The sequence below is a fragment of the Durio zibethinus genome, chromosome 27, assembly GCF_047325235.1.
Source record: "Durio zibethinus cultivar Kanyao isolate XHJ-2024 chromosome 27, ASM4732523v1, whole genome shotgun sequence".
NCBI lineage: Eukaryota > Viridiplantae > Streptophyta > Magnoliopsida > Malvales > Malvaceae > Durio > Durio zibethinus.
The window spans coordinates 629,650-651,212 of record NC_143188.1 but is presented as its reverse complement, the minus strand read 5'-3'; the positions used below and the strand labels follow the sequence as shown (position 1 = coordinate 651,212).

The 21,563-nt window shown below is 29.8% G+C and overlaps 2 protein-coding genes across 2 annotated transcripts; both read right to left on the bottom strand.

Moving 5' to 3' along the window:
- Positions 1-7,585: 7,585 nt before the first annotated feature.
- On the bottom strand, positions 7,586-12,704 carry LOC111279609 (boron transporter 1-like). The gene is made up of 14 exons (XM_089756483.1): positions 12,564-12,704; positions 12,134-12,372; positions 11,753-12,009; positions 11,497-11,579; positions 11,130-11,322; positions 10,848-10,986; positions 10,460-10,625; positions 9,845-10,011; positions 9,514-9,687; positions 9,295-9,390; positions 9,040-9,177; positions 8,586-8,905; positions 8,214-8,481; positions 7,586-8,065 (listed from the first exon to the last, which is right to left on the bottom strand). The coding sequence occupies exons 3-14, from the start codon at positions 11,854-11,856 to the stop codon at positions 7,763-7,765; spliced, it is 2,151 nt and encodes a 716-aa protein (XP_089612609.1). The 5' UTR covers positions 11,857-12,009; positions 12,134-12,372; positions 12,564-12,704; the 3' UTR covers positions 7,586-7,762.
- Positions 12,705-16,957: 4,253 nt separating this feature from the next.
- Positions 16,958-21,236, bottom strand: LOC111279211 (uncharacterized). Its single transcript, XM_022866156.2, has 7 exons — positions 21,022-21,236; positions 19,862-20,006; positions 19,707-19,780; positions 19,136-19,588; positions 18,465-19,010; positions 18,117-18,329; positions 16,958-17,913 (listed from the first exon to the last, which is right to left on the bottom strand). The coding sequence occupies exons 2-7, from the start codon at positions 19,944-19,946 to the stop codon at positions 17,296-17,298; spliced, it is 1,989 nt and encodes a 662-aa protein (XP_022721891.2). The 5' UTR covers positions 19,947-20,006; positions 21,022-21,236; the 3' UTR covers positions 16,958-17,295.
- Positions 21,237-21,563: the final 327 nt, after the last annotated feature.

Genomic DNA, 21,563 nt, shown 5'->3' with positions numbered 1-21,563 from the left:
TATATTTTACCTCTTTTTTTTTTTTTTTTTAATTGCCAGGTGAGATTGTCTGAAAATTTTAAGTGAAGTGAGGATCAATCGACTCTAAAACCAGAAAGTGTAGATGAATGTAACTACAATTAACACATCTTTTTCTATCGAAAATGTTATTTCTATAACATACAAATCTTCTATTATTAACAAAATGTTTGATTCCTCCCATTAATGGAGATCATGAAGATATATCATCTATATATAAAAGTGTGAACTCTAAAAGTATTAAAAATTAATGACATAAAAATCAAAATTTAAGAAATAACAAATTTACCTTTAAATTTTTAGTATTTTTTATTAATTTAATAAAGATAACTTGTCATTAAATATATAACTTTTATTAATTAATTATTTAAATTTAATCTAAAAGTGTTAAAAATGAATAACATAAATACCTTTATAAATTTTAAAAAATAAAAAAATTATATTTCAATTTTTAGCATTATTTATTTTATTTAATAATGATTATTTATCATTAAATATATAGCTTTTTATTCATTAGTTATTTAAATTTAAATCAATTAAAAATTTACAAATAAAATTTATATCAAATTAAACTACATTAAAAATTTATTTGTAGGAGATAGTGGATTTGTTGTCTAAAATTTACTCAAATTAACTCCCATCTTTATTTTTAAAATTCATTTTTGTTAAATTTCATAAGTAATAATTCAATCAAATTATATAAAACACATTTCTCGTCCTATAGCCTGTGGCATACTATGAGTTCATGATCTTGAACAAAATATAGACAAAATATTTTTTCTGTTTCTCAATTACTAATTGTTTTAGTCTAAATTATTAGACCATAATGTGTATGCCATTAAAACATTTAACTTTATCTTAAGTAAAGCATAAAATTTTTCATTTTTAAGATACAATCTAATTTGCTCTTTATCTTCTTTAATGATGCATAGGATGAGTTCTTAAATATATTTATATTTTTTATTTATTTAATTTAGATTAATTAAAATTAAAGTTTATACAAAATTATAAATTAAATTATCAAAAAATTATTAAAAAATAGTAATACATGTATTATGGTAAGTTTATATGTTTCATTTTTTTTTTTTTATGATAAATATACATTTATATGTTTAATGATTGCAATGGTTGATTATAATATTTCTAATCACTCTATACAATCGCACCTTAACATTACAATGCTTAAATGAACCTTTACTTTATAAACATAATATCATGTACCCTTGAATTGTTACTAAACTTAGTTTTTTTTTTTATCTTTTATAGATTAATTCTATATTACACCCAAATTAATTTTGGTTTATCTTTATTTTTTTATATTTAATTTCAAATATTTAGTACTTAAGATATTTTTATGAAACCAAATATAATATTGTTAAGAAACATTAATGTTGAATAAAAGAAAAGAAATTATTTAATATACCATCACTCACTTTTTTTTAATTATTTTTTTAATATACTCTAAAGCTTAAAAGGTATATATCACGTTGCTAACTTCATTTGTGAAATTTAAAAATTATGTTATCAATATATTTTATAATTTTTTTCTTGAAAAATATAAATTTATTTTTTTCAATTAAGAATACTCTAACATATTTTTATATTTTGATAGTAAAAAATACTAATTAATTATGCACGTTTTGTTCAATGATCAAAGCATTGCTAGTTCTCTAACCAATTATTATATTCTTTGAAACATTAATGTTATAGTTCATTTCATTTTGTTTGTTTCTATACTTAGGTCATGTTTGGTATACAAAATTATGAGAAGATAAGATAAGATAATATTATGAATAGGATTAGATTAAATAATATCATCATATTTTGTATTTGATGTATGCAAAGATTATGATAAGATAATTTATTTATTTGTTAAAATTAACCATCCTCAAAATTTATATAATTTAAATTATTGATATAATTTTTAAAGGTATAATTAGACGTGTAAGTTTAATCTCGTAGATTAAAAATAATCATTTTCATTTTGGAAAGATTGAATAATTCTATGTCAAAAGGATATTAATTCTTCTCACAATCTCTATCCTTCTCCCTCTCCTTATATACAAATCAAACATGGTATAGGATGATTATTGTCTTATCTTATTAATAATCCTATGCATCAAACATAACATTAAAGTATATAATTATTGATTTGAATTCTTATCATGAAAGTACTATTTAATAATTATTTGTACTTTTATGAGTGTGTTTATTATACATAAATATATATATATCATTTATGATATATACATAAAAAAATGTGAACTACAAATAATATTAAAATTGATTTTTTAATTTGGTAGACTCATGTTAATAATACACTACATGCCAATCATGCATGTTTAACTAATTTTTCAATTTATAAAGAATAGAAGACTTATAATTGAACTCATTAGTCACATTATAAAAAAATTGAAGTATGGGTTTGTGGAATAAAACATATCTATTTACATATCCTTACAATTAAGATAAAAAATTAACTTAATTGATAAAATAACATTATATATATATATATATATATACAAAAACAAGATAAATGGATCAATTAATATTTCATATAGATCCTAAGATTACTAAATTAATCTTTTTATTACTCAATTGGTCAATATATCATAATATATATGGAAATGATTAAAAAAATGTATTAGATTATAAATGATATCGAGACCTTAAAATTTTTTTTAATTAATGTGTAAAAAGTGCTCTATTTAGAATTTAGCCAAATTTACTATAAATAATTATTTAAATTTTAGCTAAAAATTTAGAAAATTGACAAACATGTGCATATTTTAGATTTTATAGTCTACTTTGAATGAGAGATTTTATAATTAAGAAGAGGTTTAATATATATCTATATTATATATAAAATGTGATAATTTACTAAATTATCTTTACTTATTTTTATTTAATTTTTTTAGCAAATTAAAATATTATCTACTTTTTATTTGTTTTCTTATTAAAATAGTTTTTCTTGGTTAAATCATTTATGCCCCACTTAAAGTAGGTAATACGGTTGGAAGATATAAAATAGTTTTTCTACATATGAATATTTTAGTGTTTGTAATACATTACATCTATTAATATGTTTTACAAAATTAAATTAATTATAGAGGATTTAGTGATAAATAAATTATAACATAATAATAAATATATAATATTCCATATGTCCTATTTTCTTGTCCATCTTTTTTTTTTTTTGATGTCGCAAAATTATGTCTTACTTTTTGTTTTAAATATCTAAACTCTTACTTTTTTATATTTTAAATTATTTTTTATGATTTATTTTACTTTTTAACATTAAAAATCATAAAACTTTAATTTTATAAAAAAAATTAATTTTAATATTAAATATATTAAAGTTAAAACTTTTTCTTAAACTATGTGAAAATCACTACAAGACAGACAAATAAAGATGGAGAGAGTAATATGGTAACAAACTATTGATAATTTTGTTATAAATTAATGATAAGATGACAAAATCAGTAATAACTTTATATTAAATCAATAATAACTATATATTAAATTATGGATAACTTATTAATAAATTAATAATAATATAATAGTAAATAAATAATAATTTAATAGTAAATAATTGATAAGATAGATTTATGCCAGTGATAACATATAATAAATAATTTAATAGTAAATCATTTATATATAATTGCAAATATATAAAAATATAGTAGTAAATTAAGGATAATTTAATAAAAATAAGTGATAACTTAATAGTAAATCAATGATAACTTAATAATAAATTAATAATAAGTTAATAGTAAATAAGATTTAGTTTAATACTTCTTCCATCATGGTAAAATTATCACATTTTTATTTTTGTTGGTCAAATTTTTTAACTTTAATAAATTATTATTTTATATTTATTATTGATAAAAATATGAAAAAATATATTTTTAAAAAACTTTAAATGAAGTGGTTTCCAAATATATGTTTTATAAATTTAATTTCTTAAAATATTCAAAATAATAGATGTCAAAATTAGAAAATTTTAACAAAAAAAATTAACTCGGATAGATAGAGGGAGCAGTAATTAATTGACAAATTTCATGGTAAATCATAAATAACTTAATAATAAATTAATGATAATTTAGTAGTAAATAATTTAGAACTTAGTAGTAATTAATAATTGAAAACTAAAAATAAATCAATATAAGTTAATAGCAATCAATGATAAATTAATAGTTAATCAGTAATAATTTAGTATAGTAAATTAGTGATAACTTAATAGTATATTGATAATAATTTAATAGTAAATAATTGATAACTTAATAGTAAATCAATAATAATATAATAATAATAATTACATAATAATTTAATAGTAAATCAATTATAACATAATTATAAATGCATAATAGTATAGTAATAAGTTACTGATAATTTAATAGTAAATTTGTTTTAATTTAATAGTAATTAAATTATAAATTTATGGTAAATTATAAATAACTTAGCAATAAATCAATGATAATTTAGTAGTTAATCAGTAAAACTCAGTAGTGAATCAATGATAATATAATAACAAATGCATAATATTATATAGTAAATCATTGGTAATTTAATAGTAAATTATTAATAATTTAGTAGTAAATCATGAATAACGTCATAGTAAATCATTGATAACTTAGCTATAAATTAGTGATAATTTAATTATAAATTAATGATGATTTAATTGTAAATTAGTTAATTATTAATAATTTCATAGTAAATCATAAATAACTTCACAGTAAATTAGTAATAACTTTATAATAAATTATCTATAACTTAATAGTAAATTATCAATAATTTAGTAGTAAATTATTTATAACTTAATAGTAAATTATCTATAACTTAGTGATAAAATAATAATAATTTAGTTGTAAATTAGTAATAAGATAGTAATATGTAATTGATAACTTATTTGTTAATTAGTGATATCATTTTTTTTATACTTGAAGTTACCAGTTATTAGAAAGAGTAAAGCTAGAACTTTTATCATTAAGAACTATAATAAACCTACCATGAACCTATTCATTAAAAAAATTTAGTAAAAAAATTCTAAATTTTAATGAAACAATGATGTTATTATTGAATTAGTATTAAGTTATTTATGATTTACTATTAATTTATTAATAAATTAATAGTAAATCATAAATAACTTAATACTAATTCAATTGATAACTTAATAGCTAATTATTAAATTATTAGTAATAGAACAATGGTAATTAGTAAATGCATAATAACATAGTAGTAAATCATTAAATTTAGTAGTAAATCACTAATAACATACTAATTAATCACTTACAATTTAGTTGTATATTAATGATAATTTAATAGTAAATTAATTAATCATTGATAATTTTCTAGTAAATTATTCATAATTTAATAGTAAATCATTGATTATTTAATAATAAATCACTGATAATATAGTAATAAATCAGTGATGACTTAGTTATCAATCAGCAATAAATTTTTTTATATTTGAAGTTTTTAAGTATTAAACTCTGGTTACTAGCAAGAGGGAAGTCAAAACTTAGTAATAAATTAGTTATAATAATAAATCAGTATTAACTTAGTCATAATTTACTGGTAACTTAATGATAAATCAGTTATAATTTAGTTATAAATTAGTGATAATAATAAATTAATTATAATTTATAATAAATCAATTTGAGCTTAATAGTAAAATATGGATCACTTAATACTAAAATTTTCATATTTTAATACTAAATCAGTGATATAACTTAGCAGTAAATTATTGATAATATATAGTAGTAAATCATTTCTAATTTAGTAATTTTTTTGTTTTTGTTTTGGTTGAATATTGATACAGAGCTATATTTTTTTAATATATGTAACATATTTGAATTATTTAAAAAATTATATTTATTGCTATTTAATACTAAGGTATTGAAGTACAAATATTTATGGATATTGTACACATATATAAATAAATAAAACAATATTTATGTACTGATTATTATAACAACATAATTTTATTGAAAAAAAATTAATTTTTGAAGTAAAAATTTGGAATGACTTTATCTAAATTTGTATGTCATTGATTGTTTACTTGATAATAAATTAATAGTAACTAGATTAATGCTATGTTTTTACTCAAAATAAATTGTTGTGTTATGTGGTAGGTTTTATAACACTGATAGCAACTATAAAATAATTATTGTCTTTAAAGATATTTTTAAAATGAAAGAAAAAAATAATAAGTCTAAACTTATTAGACAATACCATAGAAAAATTATCTACAAGTTATTTTCTTAAGTAAATAATATTTTAAATCAAAATATATGATTTAATAATTCTAAGAATAATATGAATTCTATAAATGATATTTTTATAACAATATCAATTAAATGGTGAATTTTTTGTAAGACTTATACTAAATATATAATTAAGTATTCGTTGAATAAAGAAATTACTCCATTTTAATTAAAAAAGAGTTCAAATATTTAAACTATATTCATTATCAATTTTTAAAGTCTAAGATTTAAAACATAGTTTATCTTCAAAATACAATAATATCCTTTGATATTTATCTAAAATAGGTCATATCTTATTAATTTCAGAATTATTATATTTCATTATTTAACAAACAATAATAATATTGAACCAAAATTAATTGAGAAAAATATTTCAATATTTAAAGAACAGTATAAAAAAACTATTTGATTGTGATAAGATATACCTTTAAGTAAAGTGTGTTATTTAAACTCTTATTATAACATATTTTAATAAGTTATGCATATTTATTGGCTTTTTAAAAAATCAATGGTCGATATTAAAAGTAATTTTAATTAATATCCCTTGTAAATATATAAATAAACATCATTGATGATTATATTGAGATATTAATGGTTCTTGATTGCTTCACATCCATTTTTTTAGAATATGTTTATAAATTAATATTTTTTAATTAGTAAAATTCATGTAGGTATGCATTTTTTACTATAAAATGAAACTACAAAATGATTTATATTTCATAAATAAGTACATATCAAAATCAAAAGTAAATGATCATGAAAAAGAAAATATTATATATTTACTTTATTTCAAGCAACAAAAACTTTATAAGAATATGATTTCAAATCAAAATAAATAATTTAAATTTTCAATAGCAAATAAATGAAAAACAATAGTTTAAATGAATTCAACAATGATCGATTACCTAAAAAATTTTTAAAATTGAAAATAAAAATCCATTACAAAAAAATTAAAAGAAAAAGCCCGAGAAACATAAAATAAAAAAAAAAAGTATAAAATTCGATTTGATTGTGAGAGAAGACAATTCTCTAAAAATTTTTTTTTTTAAAAAAAAAAATATATATATATATATATATAAAATCAATGAAAATGATGACTTAAAGCCAAAAGATTTAAATGAAAACTTCTAAAAAAAAGTTAAAATAGAGAAAGATTAAATATTTATTCTTTATTGAATTTTAATTTAAAATTTTTGTTATATTTATTTTTTTCAAACTTAAATTTATGTTGTCAATTTAATTTAGTATGGTGATGGTTATTTCAATTTTATTATTATAAAAATATTAAAATTATTTTATTATATTAGAATTATAATTTGATTAATAATTACGTGCGTGAAAGAAAACTAGTAGTTGTATATTTTACAAAAGTGATAGCCAAAATTAGGACAGACTCCATGCATGCTCGTGAAAGCATTCTCTGCCTATATTTTTCTTTTGGCAGCTTGGTGCGTTACTTGCCAATTAATGTTATATTCCTAATCCAAACCACTTTTTCCTAAATTCGGTGGCGTTGCTTCATTAGTTCTTGGACTGAATGTCCCTCTTCCAACATGCCCAGGACTTTGCTCCCCTCTCAGTTCGTTAACTCTGGGGCTGTACGCCTTGTTTGATATTCGTGGGCTCTGAAGGCTCTTGAATTCTCTGGATGGTGTTGCAGTGGAGCTTGTTATTTCCTTTGGGCTACACATGCGTCTGATCTCACCCCTGCTTCGTGTAATCATTCCATCTAAAATCTCTCCATCGTCAGCAAATGAAGTGTTCCTAACCAGTTCTCCTTCCTGCTGTACAAAACCAAACATTAAAAACAATGGGCTCAAAGTAGTTTGTAGATCACCCGAAAATCAATGATGCATGTATAATATATAACTTTCAAAGGCACTCTAATGATATCTATAATCATGCGTTAAAGGATCATATGAACTTAACAGTTACTAGGTTGAATGGTACAGCTGGTGACTCTTCATACTCTGCGGCATCCAAATCTTGAAGGTGTGCCCCTTTGAAAAACTTGGGCAAAATGTATTGTCTCACAGGAACCAAAAGCATGATCATTAATGGGAAAAGAACCCCAGCAATTGGGATCCAAGTAATCCCAAAACAAACAAACAAGTAAGCAGTCTGGAAAATTGTAAATGCTGCAACTGTCTTGAAAGGTACAGTTTCCACAAAAGTGGCATGGTACCCCTCCAGTACTCTGAGACAAATTAATGAGTAAATAAGCAGGCTAAGTAACTATGGTTCAGTTAAAACTTATAAATACTCTTCAAGATGATAAAGTAAATGGACTTAAGAGGCTACTTGTATCTTCTACTTGGAGCTGTGAACAGCAACAATATCCTCTCCCAGAACTGGTTCCCTGCCAAGCTTTCAATGGCCATGAATGCAAAGTAGCCCCAAAGCACTGAGGTTGGTATCTTTTTAATGAAAGGCATTGCTGCAACACATCCACCAACCATTGTAGCTTGAAGCAAGTTACCGAGCCGCTGTTCTTTTACCTCAACAGGCAGCAGATCATCAATTTCCTTATCAACATCAAATACTGTCCCATCGACTGGGGCATTAATATTTCCCATGTTTGAAGCCATTTGAATGGTTGACTCTTTCAGTTCTTTTAATCCCTGTTAAGAAAAGAAGATTTCTTTGGGTTACTTGTCAATCAGCATAAAGGATTGTGGACTTTTGGGTAAAAAATGTAAAATGATGTCAGCAGATTTTATGTGAAGGAAGTCAGGAACCATTATAAAGTTAGTACCAGAGAAGAAGTTTCTTGGTAAATCAGTGGAGTCTGCATTTGTTGGTAAGCTTCTTGCATGCTTTCGTACACTTGTCCTAAGCTTGCATTCTTATGCATACATTTGCGGGCTGTTGCTACTAATCTGTTTCGAAGCAACTGTGCAGAAAGAAAAAAAACTTTTTAATCTATTGGCATTCATGCCATGACATGAAGAACAATGAGACTAAGTCACTTGACAATATAAAAGGGACAACAGTAATTGAATATAATTACCTGGTGCTTCAATGTAGCTAAGCTTTTAGTATGCATTGGAGATTGTGGAATGACACCATTTGCTGGAGGGATGCCAATAAGACCACATACTATTGTCTGCCATCAGTTGGAAAATTTACATGCTTTATTGGAGCAAAGTCAATACAGAACACGATAAAAGTAGCAAAATACAAAGTGCATATCAAAATGGAGAAAATATGGAACAGGAAGTCCATCTACCAAGAATCCCAGAAGAAGTAAATCATAATGAAAAGAAGGTGGTTTCCTCAAATTGAATTCCTTCTGCTGAGCGAGTTGCGAAGCTACACTGTGGTCAAAATAATACAGGACTGCGATCATTGTTGCTGGAATGAAAGCTCCAATTATATAGAGCACTGGAACCTTTAGCATGTCCTGTTAGTTTTTACCATTAATCATCATTCATCAATATGCCTTACGCTCTTATTTATTTTTTTCTTTATTTTTTAAAGAAATAGGTTTTTCAGCAAAGACCTGAAACTATAGAAAGAAAAAAATCCTCGTCATGTTTAAAATGGACCAACTCGGTTACCTTGACGACAGTCCAGTTTTCATATGCACCTGGGGACCATGGATTAGGACTGAAGAGGCGCCTTGGAATTCCTTTTGGAATAGTTCCTGCTGGTATATAAGAAACAGCTGTCCAGACCAGAACCATCAATGGTACGCCATAGTCTGCTATGAAGCCTCGCAATGATCCTTTGGGAAGATAAAGATAATTGAGTAAATTTTCTGTAAGCTGACAACACTTAATTGACAGGCAGGCTAGTCATCTGGTCCAACTCTTATTAAGAATGAATTTAAAACATTTCCAAAGTAGCCTGAGAGTGTAAGGCAATTCCTTCTCCAATTTACCCTCCTCCTCCCTCAATTAAATAGTCACTACACTAGAATTTTGGCAAAGCAAAAATGAGATGCTGTCTCTGTTTTCTCTTATCTTTGCCTATGGCAGGGCTCAAAGGATGTAATGAAAAACACAATTTAGAGGTAAGTGAAACCAAGGATTTAAGGGCTTATTGGATAATGGCCTATGATAGCTAATGAATTTTGGTCATGAGAATAAATTTTTTTTTCTTAGATATTTATGTTGATATATGAAATTGGAGTAGTGGGACTTGAAGCATATAGGATACTAACAAAAACACACCAGATCCATATCGCCAAGATCGTGCTTTTCGGCTTCTTAATGCGGTAAGCAGAAGGGCAAATGACAAAACCAAAGCGAACATCCCATTTGCAAATCTCCATGAAGGTTGAAACTCAAGCAACTTCGGATTTACTCTTTCAGGTATGCGAAACTCATCAACAAGTCCCTAGTAAGCCAAATTCCATAGTTCAACAGAAATTAGCACGGTGTTCAGAAACAGAAATTAGCAATTACTGACTAGTATATCAACTAAAGGGCTAAGTTCGGCCAGCTAACGAATTAATAAAATCATGACTGCTTGAGACACATAAAAGCTGCAAGCAACTTTAAACTTTCACTTGTTTTCCTGTAAGGTGTAAGGATAGAATAGAACCAGGATGTCTCTCACCTTCATAGCTTGCTGCATGAAGAGCATTGCAATAAGAAGGGCAAACAACTCGCCAGCTAGACGAGTAAATCTGTTGATAATGGAGCAAGCTCCTAAGATAGCCAGCAGGAACAGCAAGATTGCAGTCCACACACATACCCTGAATGTCCAAAGCTTCAGTAAATATTATAAATTTCTAAAGGCAGATTAAATTTCCATAAAAAATCAATCAGATGCCTACAGATAAAAGTCAAGAGCATAAATCACAACATCAGATTTATCTGCTAGCAAGAAATGAAGTACCATCCAGTCCATGCAAGAAAGAGTTCTGATCCCAAATCTGGCCTATTCTTGGCAAAATTGAACAAAAAAGTGTACATAATTACGGTTGGCTCTGCAACTCCAAGGATCAGCAAAGGCTGACCGCCTATGATAGAGTGTATTATTCCACACAGTGCAGTGGAGGCCAATGTTTGAACTGCAGTGAGAACCCCATCTGTCAAAACAAAGGAACAATCAAAAACAAAAGAAACACATAACAATACATGCCAATTAATTCTGATTTAGTGAATCAGTGGTTTAACTCGTTCTCAATCCATTTTAGGCACAATTTTTATCTCCACTCCATAAAATAAGTTGGCAAAACTTAAACAATACTGTATATTTTTACCTGTGTCTCTTTCCAACTGTTCTCCAAATGAAATAACTGGAATTGCTGATGCAAAAAATATATACGTGGTGGGGGCCAAAATCCTACGAAGAATTATACATTTATAGAGCCAACCTCAATTACAGTGACGGCAAAAGTTATTTACAAATAAAATAATCAGATGCATTTTTTGTTTGAACCATGTTAATTAGATAATACTAATTTCTACAGTAATATGTAGTTCTCCAATGTTTGTCATGACAGGAGAATGAGATACCTGAAACCTGCCCTAAGACCACCTGTCCAATCTTGCTTGTAGCACTTCAGTCTCCCTCGAAGGTCATTCTTGATTCCACGAAATGGTAAATAACTCTCTTCCATTGTCTGTTGTGCAACTGAAAACTAGGGCAACTAAGAGCTCGATTGAACTCTTGAGCTATGGTACTAGAAGCTTAGAAATAGTTGCAAAGAAACAGCATTCATAGTTCCATTATGGCATGTATAAGCTGGTCATTGGAGTACACAATCTTAAATCTGTCGAGTAAAGAAATCCATATGACAAAATCAACTCAAGCCTTAGAAAGATGCTAAAAAATATGTTGCAACAAGAGAACCCAGATAGAGATTTAAATTGTGTAAGAAAAGAATCTTGACTTACATCAATATTCAATCTCAAGGAAAATTCTGGGCACACTTCAAAACCCAGAATAAGAATGTTGACCAAATTTAAAAATGATTTAAGCATTGGATGTTTAAGTTGCAGAAAAGACGAGCTTTAGCTTATATTGAAGCTTTACCATCTCAGAGAAACGTGGACACAGAGAACAGTTGCAAGGAAAGCCCGAATATATAGGCCTGAAATAAGGAGTTGAGGGAATTTGACTGTAGACTTTGAGGCTGATAGCAATGTGGGTCAAAAAAGAATGAAAAGAACATCACTATCAATTCACAATAGCAAGAAAACAAATACTACTGATACATTACAGCTTGTAGTAAAGGAGGCTACAAAAACTTAGTAGCATTTAGGAAAAAAGATATAAATAAATGAAAATGTTCTTGTGGAGAATCAGGAGATTCAAAGTACTCACCAAAAATGCAAAAGAAAGGTAAAAATGTTGGGCTTTTTTCTCTTGCCTTAAAAGAGAAAGAAAGAGTTTTTAGACATGATGGTAGACTTCTTTAAAAGTGTTTTTCCATAGCACATGAAAGAGAGAGTGCCAGTTGATGACAAGCTGTCTTGCAAAGAACCACCCAAGAAGTAGCTTCTTCCCTAATCTCAACAGTGCATTTCTTATTATCAATTTCCTTGGTGTTTGAATAGTTTATCCTATTTTTCTGATAAGGTTTTGAATAATTTATCCTAAAATTAAAAAAAAAAAAACTTTTGTGTATATACTGTATCTTTATTGAAGAACCAGCTGCTGCAAGTAACATAGTGGAGCTTTGCTTAAACCCATCCCAAATGCACTAATTACAAGTTGCACTTGTTGGAGATGGATTGGGATGCAAAAAGAGTCAAAGATATAGTAATCAAATGGAAGTATAATTTATCTGGTCTTGTATGGTCGAATAATCATAGGATGCAGATTTGAGATTTTTATATTGTTTTTTAGAAGCATAAGTTTTAACCTTGTGTTCATGCATTTGGGATGGATTCCTCTTCGTGTTAGTGGGTTCAAATCCAATACCTTGTCATTTTCCTCATTCTTTGTCTTGAAATTGTTGTCACATTTGGAAAAACATATTGAGGGATTGCAATCATAATCTAACCCCTATCCTCCAAACTCCAAAATCCAAACATAATATAAAAGGGGTACAAAGACGAATGTTGAGCATAATACATGGCGTGTGGTCTGGTAAAACAATAAAACATCCTTACCCTCATGGCCCAATCATCATCTTCCTCAATATTACTATTTCTTTTTATCATCTATATGTAATAAGTTTAATCCTAGGTTGGTATCTTAATCATCTTGGGAAGAGAAGATCAACATTTTCCTTTCTTATAATAAGTGAAAGCATTTTTTTCTCATTAAACCAGGGGCATGGGGACATTAGCGTTTTGGAGCAACCAAAGAGGGCCCACTTATCATATTTGTATGTTGCATTTTGAGGTTCTAAAAGGCCCGATCGACCTAACGTGTCAACTCTAACAAGCCCTACGCCACTTCTCTCCATGGTTGCTTGGTTACCTTAAAGGCTTTTATTTTATTTTCTTCAAAACTAATTATACTATCAGTTCATCACACACACATATATGTATATAACACTGAATCATGGGTGATGATCAGTAGTGGCCCCTTTTCTTTAATTTATAGTCTTTTCTTTTATATCAAAAACAAAATTGTTGGTTGTTGAATTTCAGAGATTTTGAGTTAACAATGGCATTTGCCTGCCTCCTTTTAGGATGTTTCTGCCCATACCACTGACTGTGTACCACATGCTTGTGATAGTGCTACAAATCTCATTTCTCATTTAGAATCACAAAGGGAACTCAAAAGCAGCTTGATCTCTACTCAACCACCATCATTATATAACAGAGAACATCAAATACCCAACTGCTAAAGAACAAAGGCAGTCCCAACAGAATATTCTAGCCTATTGGAAACTAACTTTATTTGTCATCATAATTGGCTGGCTTGGCTATCTATGGCCCTATGGTTGAACATAGTTTTTATGAGGAAGGAAAATAAGCTACACCATTCATCCGCAATCATTATGAGTTTATGTAGCCCAATCCCAATTCATTTCTTTTTCTCCATATACCAACCAAAATTAATCATAATGAGTTTGGCTATCCTGGAGTTATGTACCAACTAAATTGAATCATTAAGAGTTTGGCTATCCTGGAGTTACGCTAGTTTAGTAATTTGGCAGTCCCAATTCATTTCATTTCTCCATGTACCAACTAAAACTGAACTGAATCTTTAGGAGTTTGGCTAACCTGGAGTTGCCCTAAATAATTTACTAGTAATTTGGCCTGTCTGTGGGCATTAAATAGGCTTAACTAGCTAGCTAATAGCCCATTCTACCATTGTTTTAACCTTTGCTGCAGTTGATTTCGTTTTGTCCAGCTTATTTCAAGGCCTGGAACTATGACACTAGGCAACACTACAATACAAACTAAATATTGCAAAATGAAATTTGGAACCAGGTTAAAGCTGAACCCTCCGACGCTTTTCACATCAGTTTGAGAGTGGAGCAGATTAAGGGAAATTTGGGGTTGCAAGGAATCTAAACGAAAATTGATTTCTTGCCAACTGCCCTTTGTTCCAGTGGGAAGTGGGAACCATATATATGGTTTGTTTGACAAGGCAATCCTGTTATTACAGGACTTTAGTTCGAGACACTCACGGTCGACCTGGTTGAGGTTGCATTTGTTAGTGCGACAGTGCTTTTGGGATTGCATCAATTAATATCCATCCATCCATCAAAAACTAGAGAGAGATTTAAGGAGAGGTAGCTATGCCTCGTCTACTCATATTAGCTAGCTAAGGTTCCTTGTGTTTTAATCAACGAACCATAAGAAGGGCAGGGAGCTGCATCATACTTCTTACAAGTTGCAATACACGAACAAATTCAAAACCTGGCAGAGCGTCTCATCAGACATCTGCACTCGTCATGCTAGAGTTTTGACAGATTACAAAGTCAAAACAGCCTTAACCTGTATCAATAAGGATCTCAAGTCTTTTACTTGTTATTTTTTAATATATTTTATCAGCGCCAACTCCCCAGTTTGTCCGGTGTTAGGCCACCAATTCCTAAGCATCCTTTGTCTAGCTTCAGAGACAACACCTTTCAAGTGGATGTCAAGCCGATGTAAAGCGGCCACAACCCCACAAATGCCACTAAAAATAGATAACATTGTTAACCCTCCAGGATACATTGACTTCAAAACTGAGAGATGATACTCAAAGTGTCAGTTTGGAAAGATTACTGGAGTAATTGTAGCTTTTAAGCGTGGTTCAATAAGTAGCCTCGAATGTGCTCCCAAATGTTCAGGCTGCGCAAGGCTAAGCTTGTTCGGGCCAATCCATATATACGACATTTGATTATTATTTGGCGTTGACGAAGAATATCTTCCCGCTAATGATCTTATGAGATTAGTCCTCCTCGAGAATCAGCTAACATCTGCCCAAGCCTATTACAAAGCTTTGATGCCCCACGAACTTCAGATCCCATGCAACTCAACTGCTTCCTTGTAGTATCCCAAGATGGGCACCATTTCTTTGTATGCAGTATTGCATCCTATATGGTCAGTGGTGACTTGGGATAGATGTGAAGCCTGTTTCCAGCAGCTGGAAGATTGTGTACATAGCCTTCTTTTCTGCTCAAGGCTGAGAAGAAGTGAGTGTTTACAAATGATCAAAACTCTATTCCTTTGGTCTTTTTACCTTTGCAAGATTCCCCAAGGTTAATATTTCTTGACCCCAAAAACATGAAGAAGTGCTTTTTTATTCTCAAACTGGCTTCACTTTACTCATATCCAACATATTTAAAACAGCTTAGGCTTAAGACAGAGAGTATGTCATAATTAAATTTATAAAGTCTAACTGCGAAATGGCATTCATGAACGTTCAAAGTGGTCAGAGCAACTACTCAGCGAACTTGTGAATTGCTATCGAACCTCATTCTCTGAGAAACCAATCTGAAGCAAGTGAAGTGTCCCAAGCAGAGTTTCATTTAGTAACATTCTGGTGATCATATGGTCGAGAAAGTATTAGCCACTCTTGGAATGATATGAAACAGTACAACACAATCACTACTTACATATGTTACGGAAAATGCTATTTAATTTAGTTATACTATTGTTAGTTACCAGCACAATCATGTGAGCATTTCCTTCACATCTTGAACCAGTGAAAGAAAAATGCTACATAACAAATATTATAACAGGAAAACACCGTTAGCAATCCTTCTTTTGAGAGACTGAGTTTGATGATACCATTATTCTTTGGTTTTCAATTTCATAAAATAAAATTGGCACAAAGTTGGTTCGGGAACATGCATTTTATTCTCTTTTTTGAGCAGATCTTATGATGGCTTCGCCAGCACCATATAATCCTAATTTATATTATATTATAATAATTTTATTTTAAAATTTTCCACTAAAATTTTACAACTTAATTAAAAATTTCATAACAATTATTTTGAAATTTAATCCATTAAGAATTCGTAATAATTCTTCTTAAATCAAATAAGCAACAATTTTCAAAATAATACCACTAGTACTTTACTCACACAAGTTAAGGAACAATTTCCCCTTTTCCCACATTCATCAACCGTTAACAATCATTGCAAAATGTACCTTTAAAATAAAAAAAACAGTGCAATGGCAACTACTAAGTTCCACTCCTGCCTTTACGCACATTGCAGGAACCATCATCCAATAAAGCTCCCAAAGGCCAAAATCAAGTCAAGAATTTTGAATTAAGAACAGAGTATACATTTAAATTCAAAAAGGGAAACACTGGTAATGGTATCTTGCAAAAGAAAAGAGACTTCTTTGTATCAATATTGAAATGCAAAATAAAAGATTACAAATGTATTCTCACTTAATTTCAGAAAGGAAATCAAGCACCCCCCACAAAAAATAAAGCACTATCTGTCAGTATAATGGTGTATGGATGAATTGGAAACCAGCTTGGGTAAGTAAAGACCGAAGGGGGGTGAAAAACAGCAAAAGCTGACCTGAACAAGTATTTCGATTAACCATCCTTCTTTAACAACGAGTATGATGATACACTCAGATTTACAACAGTCAAGACTGCACTATAACTAACAGGTTTGAGTATGATCCAGCTGAAAAATTAGCCCCAGTTAATCATAAGCCTCGGCATGATTAATACCCCTTTTAGCACCTCCTTCATCAAGCTGTAGCGTCTTTGGATTAAGAGGAATAGTACCAACAGTTAGAAAACCAGAAGATTCAGTAAATCCGTTGACTTTTACAGGCACTGATCCTACAGTTACCACCTCAATAGCATCAGTATCCATAGCAGCATCTGCAGAGGTTTCAGACTCATCCTGCTTTGGATTTATAGTGAGTGAGCCAATCTTTAAAGTAGATGCATCATCTTTGGCTTCAACTGCAATTCTCTCTACATTTTCATTCATCATTCTTGCATTAGTTATATCTGAATCGGCAGAAACCTGCTGACCATATGAAGGAACTGTTCTCTTCAACATGTTAGAATCTCCTTGCATGGTAGTTTTCTCATTTTCATTCAGAAGTAGCTCAACATATTTTAGCTTATTGGCAGGATCCAATGCAGGTGCTAGGACTGGGCTCTCAAAGCTTTTAATTAGTAACCTGGCTTTCTCTTCCTGTATGATTCTTTGACGATTCTCATAGTACATAAAGTCATCGAGTAAAGAGGTCTTCATTGTGTGATTTTTGAATACTCTCAGCATCTCCATACCTTGCTTGTATATTATCTGCACTTGAGGAAACATTTTATAAGAAACAAAATAACAACATGAAGATCTTATCAAGATCATAATCCTGGAGTAAAAATCAAAATTAAGACCACATTTCCATGTCAGTACCCAAAACAAATAAACTTTCAAAAGAATAGTTAACCAGTTTTCATGTTCTTTGTTTGCCTTCAATTAGAAGAAAGCTAAACCTCTTAACATACCTCTTGTGTATCCCTGCTATTAGTCACAGGCTTGTTTTCATTGTTCTCTAATATGATGTGTCTAAAATGGCTATTTGGAACATCTTTAATGATATGCCACTTGACAGGGAAGCTTCCACTCCACTTATCTTGCTGCCAAAAAACCATATCCTTCTGGAAGTCAACTGGGCCAATCATCTCCGCAACACCACAGAATTGTCCACTGCCATTAACCTGTGTGGACAAAGTACCACATTGGAGTAGTTAATGAATATCAGAAATCATATAGATCACTTCTATTTAACAAAAATCTAGAAAGGTATAAAGTCAATATAAGTCCCTTAACAGCCAAACAGGTATAGAACTTACAGAAAAGAACAGGAAGATCGGGCAGCCACTAGGTTTTCCTGCAGCTATTTTCTGTGCATCTTTAAAAGCACTCTCCAGTTTCTTGTTCCCGTGGGGTGTAGAGGACCAAACATTGTATTTGATGCTCTTGTGTACATCATCCTCACTATATGATTTTATTACAAAAAACTTTGCATCAACATAGCCAATTGGAAAATCGTCCTTGTTATATTGGTCAGTATAGATAATGATGTTTCCTTCAGCATCACTATTTTCAGCTTTACCAGTGTAGCCTTTAACCATGAGTTGGTTTTTTAATCTGTTGGTTCTAGGGCCTCGATTCTGTTCACCCAATGTATCTGGGAATCCATGTGCATCATTCAAAACCCTGCCAACACGGATCTTGGTTTGAAACTTATCCAGAGCTCCACGTCCAGGAGCACTTGATACATAGTCAGAAAAGGCATTACCAACAGGAAGATCCGTTTTTAATTGATTACAATGAGATGGAAGTCTCCCACCAGGAATGTTGCCGATAGGCTGAATGGAACCAGAAGCAATTCTACCCTACAAATATGATTAGTACATGAGAACCTTCATATATAGTAGTAGGTGAAATGCTTTAGCATTTCCATCAGAATCCAAGAAAGTCTAATTCACACAAGTTTAAATTAGAAACTAAGTAAATATACCAGATGAGCACGTGCTGAAGCAGAACTAGAACTATCAGGAATGCTTCCACGGATTGAAGAATGCTTACTTTGTCCATCTGATACCCGGGTCAAGGAATCTGTCTGATTTGGAGCAGACTTTGAAGAGTTTCTAGAAAAGGCTGCAGATGCTGAAGCAAGGTTATGTTTAACTCCTCTTCCATCAGGTCTATTAGCGATTGATTCACGAGTATCTAATAAAGAGTCTGTTGAACTACTTGCAATGCCATCCGGTTGAATGACAACAGGAACACACGCAGTTGGAGATACAGGGTTTTGATAAGGGGGGACAGTGTAATATTGTTGCATCCCTATAAATGGGCTGTTACCCATCATAGCACCAGGAATGTAAGGATTGTATGGGTTGTATGGAGACTGTGCATACCCATAGCTAGGTGTGTAATATACATAAGGCATAGTTTCAGTTTGGGCACCCTGAAGAAGAGAAAGCAGGTCTTAAGCAAATTTTGAAATGAAAAACCATTAAAAAGCAACTTATCTTGGACCTACATCTGACTATGCAAATATATCTATTATAGAGTAGTTTACCCACCGCATATTGGAGATCTGGACCATCTGCAATAAAAATATTCTGGTGGTCCTCCCATTCAACGGGTGATTCAAAACCTATTCAAAAGCAACCAACAGCATACATTGAGATTCTATAAGTATCAGCCATGTAAATTACACTTAAGGTATTTAAATTACCTGTACAATAATATCCATAGTTGGTGGCAGTAGGGTAGTACATTCCCTGATCAATAACATACTCAGGGGCTCCTTCCTGGTACATAGCTTCTAATTGTTCAAGAAGTGGACTTGTCCTATGTGGGTTTAGCTGAGAAACTTAAATCTGAAATTCAACACCAAATGTCTATGATAATACAAATCTACGGAATAAAAATAATAATAACAAGAAGCACATGAATACATAAGATGAGCCCAAGCAAACCATCAAAAAAGATTTTTTTTTTAACTGATTAATATACCAAATACCAACAGTCTTCAATTACTAAGAAAATATACAAGATTTGTTTCTGCATTTCGGTGTCCAGAAGCACTAAATATATCCATTCCAAGAACGCCACCACTGTAGAAGTACAAAGCATAAATTCTAGGCATCCACTACCGCTCAGACAAAGCCCACCGGGGATTTTAATTTTAATAGTTGAAACAAGCAAAAGTAAAAAATGGACAAGCCTATCGCTAATTAACAAATCTTAAGTAAAACCCTTTTTCCACCTCATACTTACATGAGAAGGAAAAACGGCCATATTTACGTATCACATATCAAGCAACAATCCTTTTAGTAAAGATTCAAGAAAAAGAGATGATAAAATAGTCCAAAGGGAATCCTATAAGCAAATCACATGGTCGAGAAATAGGCTACTATTTTGGTTGGTCAAACCAACACCCCCACAAGACCCCTGGGTTCAGTTCAGGTGAATAAAACACTAAAGAAAAACACATGAAAAGGAATGCGATGGCATACACCGAAGCGGATTCCATTCAGCTAAGTTAATAGAGAGAGGGGAAACGTGCAATAAGTCAGCAACTATTAGAAATCCCCAAAACAGCAATTTAAATTCTGAAATTAGTTAAAATAATTTCAAGGAACGACTCTCAAACACACAAAGAATCAAATACACCTCCAAATACGAGCATCCATCAAAAGCACCTTAGTAGAACGATAATAAGCAGAGCAAAACAGCACAAAATTCAGCTGCAAATCAATCTTTAAATGAATAATTTTCAGTTTTCAGGTCCTCAGTTATGGTAAAAAGGGTGAAGATCAATCAAAGCAAATGAGCTTCAAGAATAAAAGTAAAAAGGGCTTCGAAAAGGGGGATATGAAAAGAGAATTTTACCGGAAAATCAAAGAATCAAGCCATAGTTGACCTGGAAAGTTGGCCCAGAGAAAATTCCTGCAATATATAGAAAGAAAAAGGGGGTTTCTACGACATTTTCTTAGAAGAGAAACCCTAACCCTAAAAAAAAAAAGAAGGAAAAAGGAAAGTTGAGAAGAAAAAGGCTGTTTATGTTTGGGCTAAAAGGGAAAAGCAGAGCAAGGAGAGAATTGGATTGACGACAACGGTCCCGATTGGTATTGTAAATATCGAGACTGCCACTCCCATAACGTCGAATTGTTAATTTTAAAAATTAATAAATTAAAATTAATTTAATCTGTTCAATTAATTTTTTTAATTAATCAAATAATAAAATATATTAAATTAAATTATATTTTAAATTTTTAGTTTTTAATATATGAAATAAATCAAATAAAATTATTCAACAAATATATTCAAACAGCACTGTATTAAATTAAAAATTTTAATAACTTGAAATGAAAAAAATAAATTTATAAATTTTTAATTTTATATATAGGTTATATGATATTTTGGTTTAAATT

Coding starts and splice junctions, on each gene's coding strand:
- LOC111279609 (XM_089756483.1), bottom strand. CDS start 11,856: ATGGAAGAGAGTTATTTACCATTTCGTGGAATCAAGAATGACCTTCGA. Junction 11,580..11,752: donor GGTCTTAGGGCAGGTTTCAG/GTATCTCATTCT, acceptor AATTCTTCGTAG/GATTTTGGCCCCCACCACGT. Junction 9,178..9,294: donor TAGCTACATTGAAGCACCAG/GTAATTATATTC, acceptor CTTTCTGCACAG/TTGCTTCGAAACAGATTAGT.
- LOC111279211 (XM_022866156.2), bottom strand. CDS start 19,946: ATGTACCAGGAAGGAGCCCCTGAGTATGTTATTGATCAGGGAATGTAC. Junction 19,781..19,861: donor CTATGGATATTATTGTACAG/GTAATTTAAATA, acceptor GCTTTTGAATAG/GTTTTGAATCACCCGTTGAA. Junction 19,589..19,706: donor GTCCAGATCTCCAATATGCG/GTGGGTAAACTA, acceptor TCTCTTCTTCAG/GGTGCCCAAACTGAAACTAT.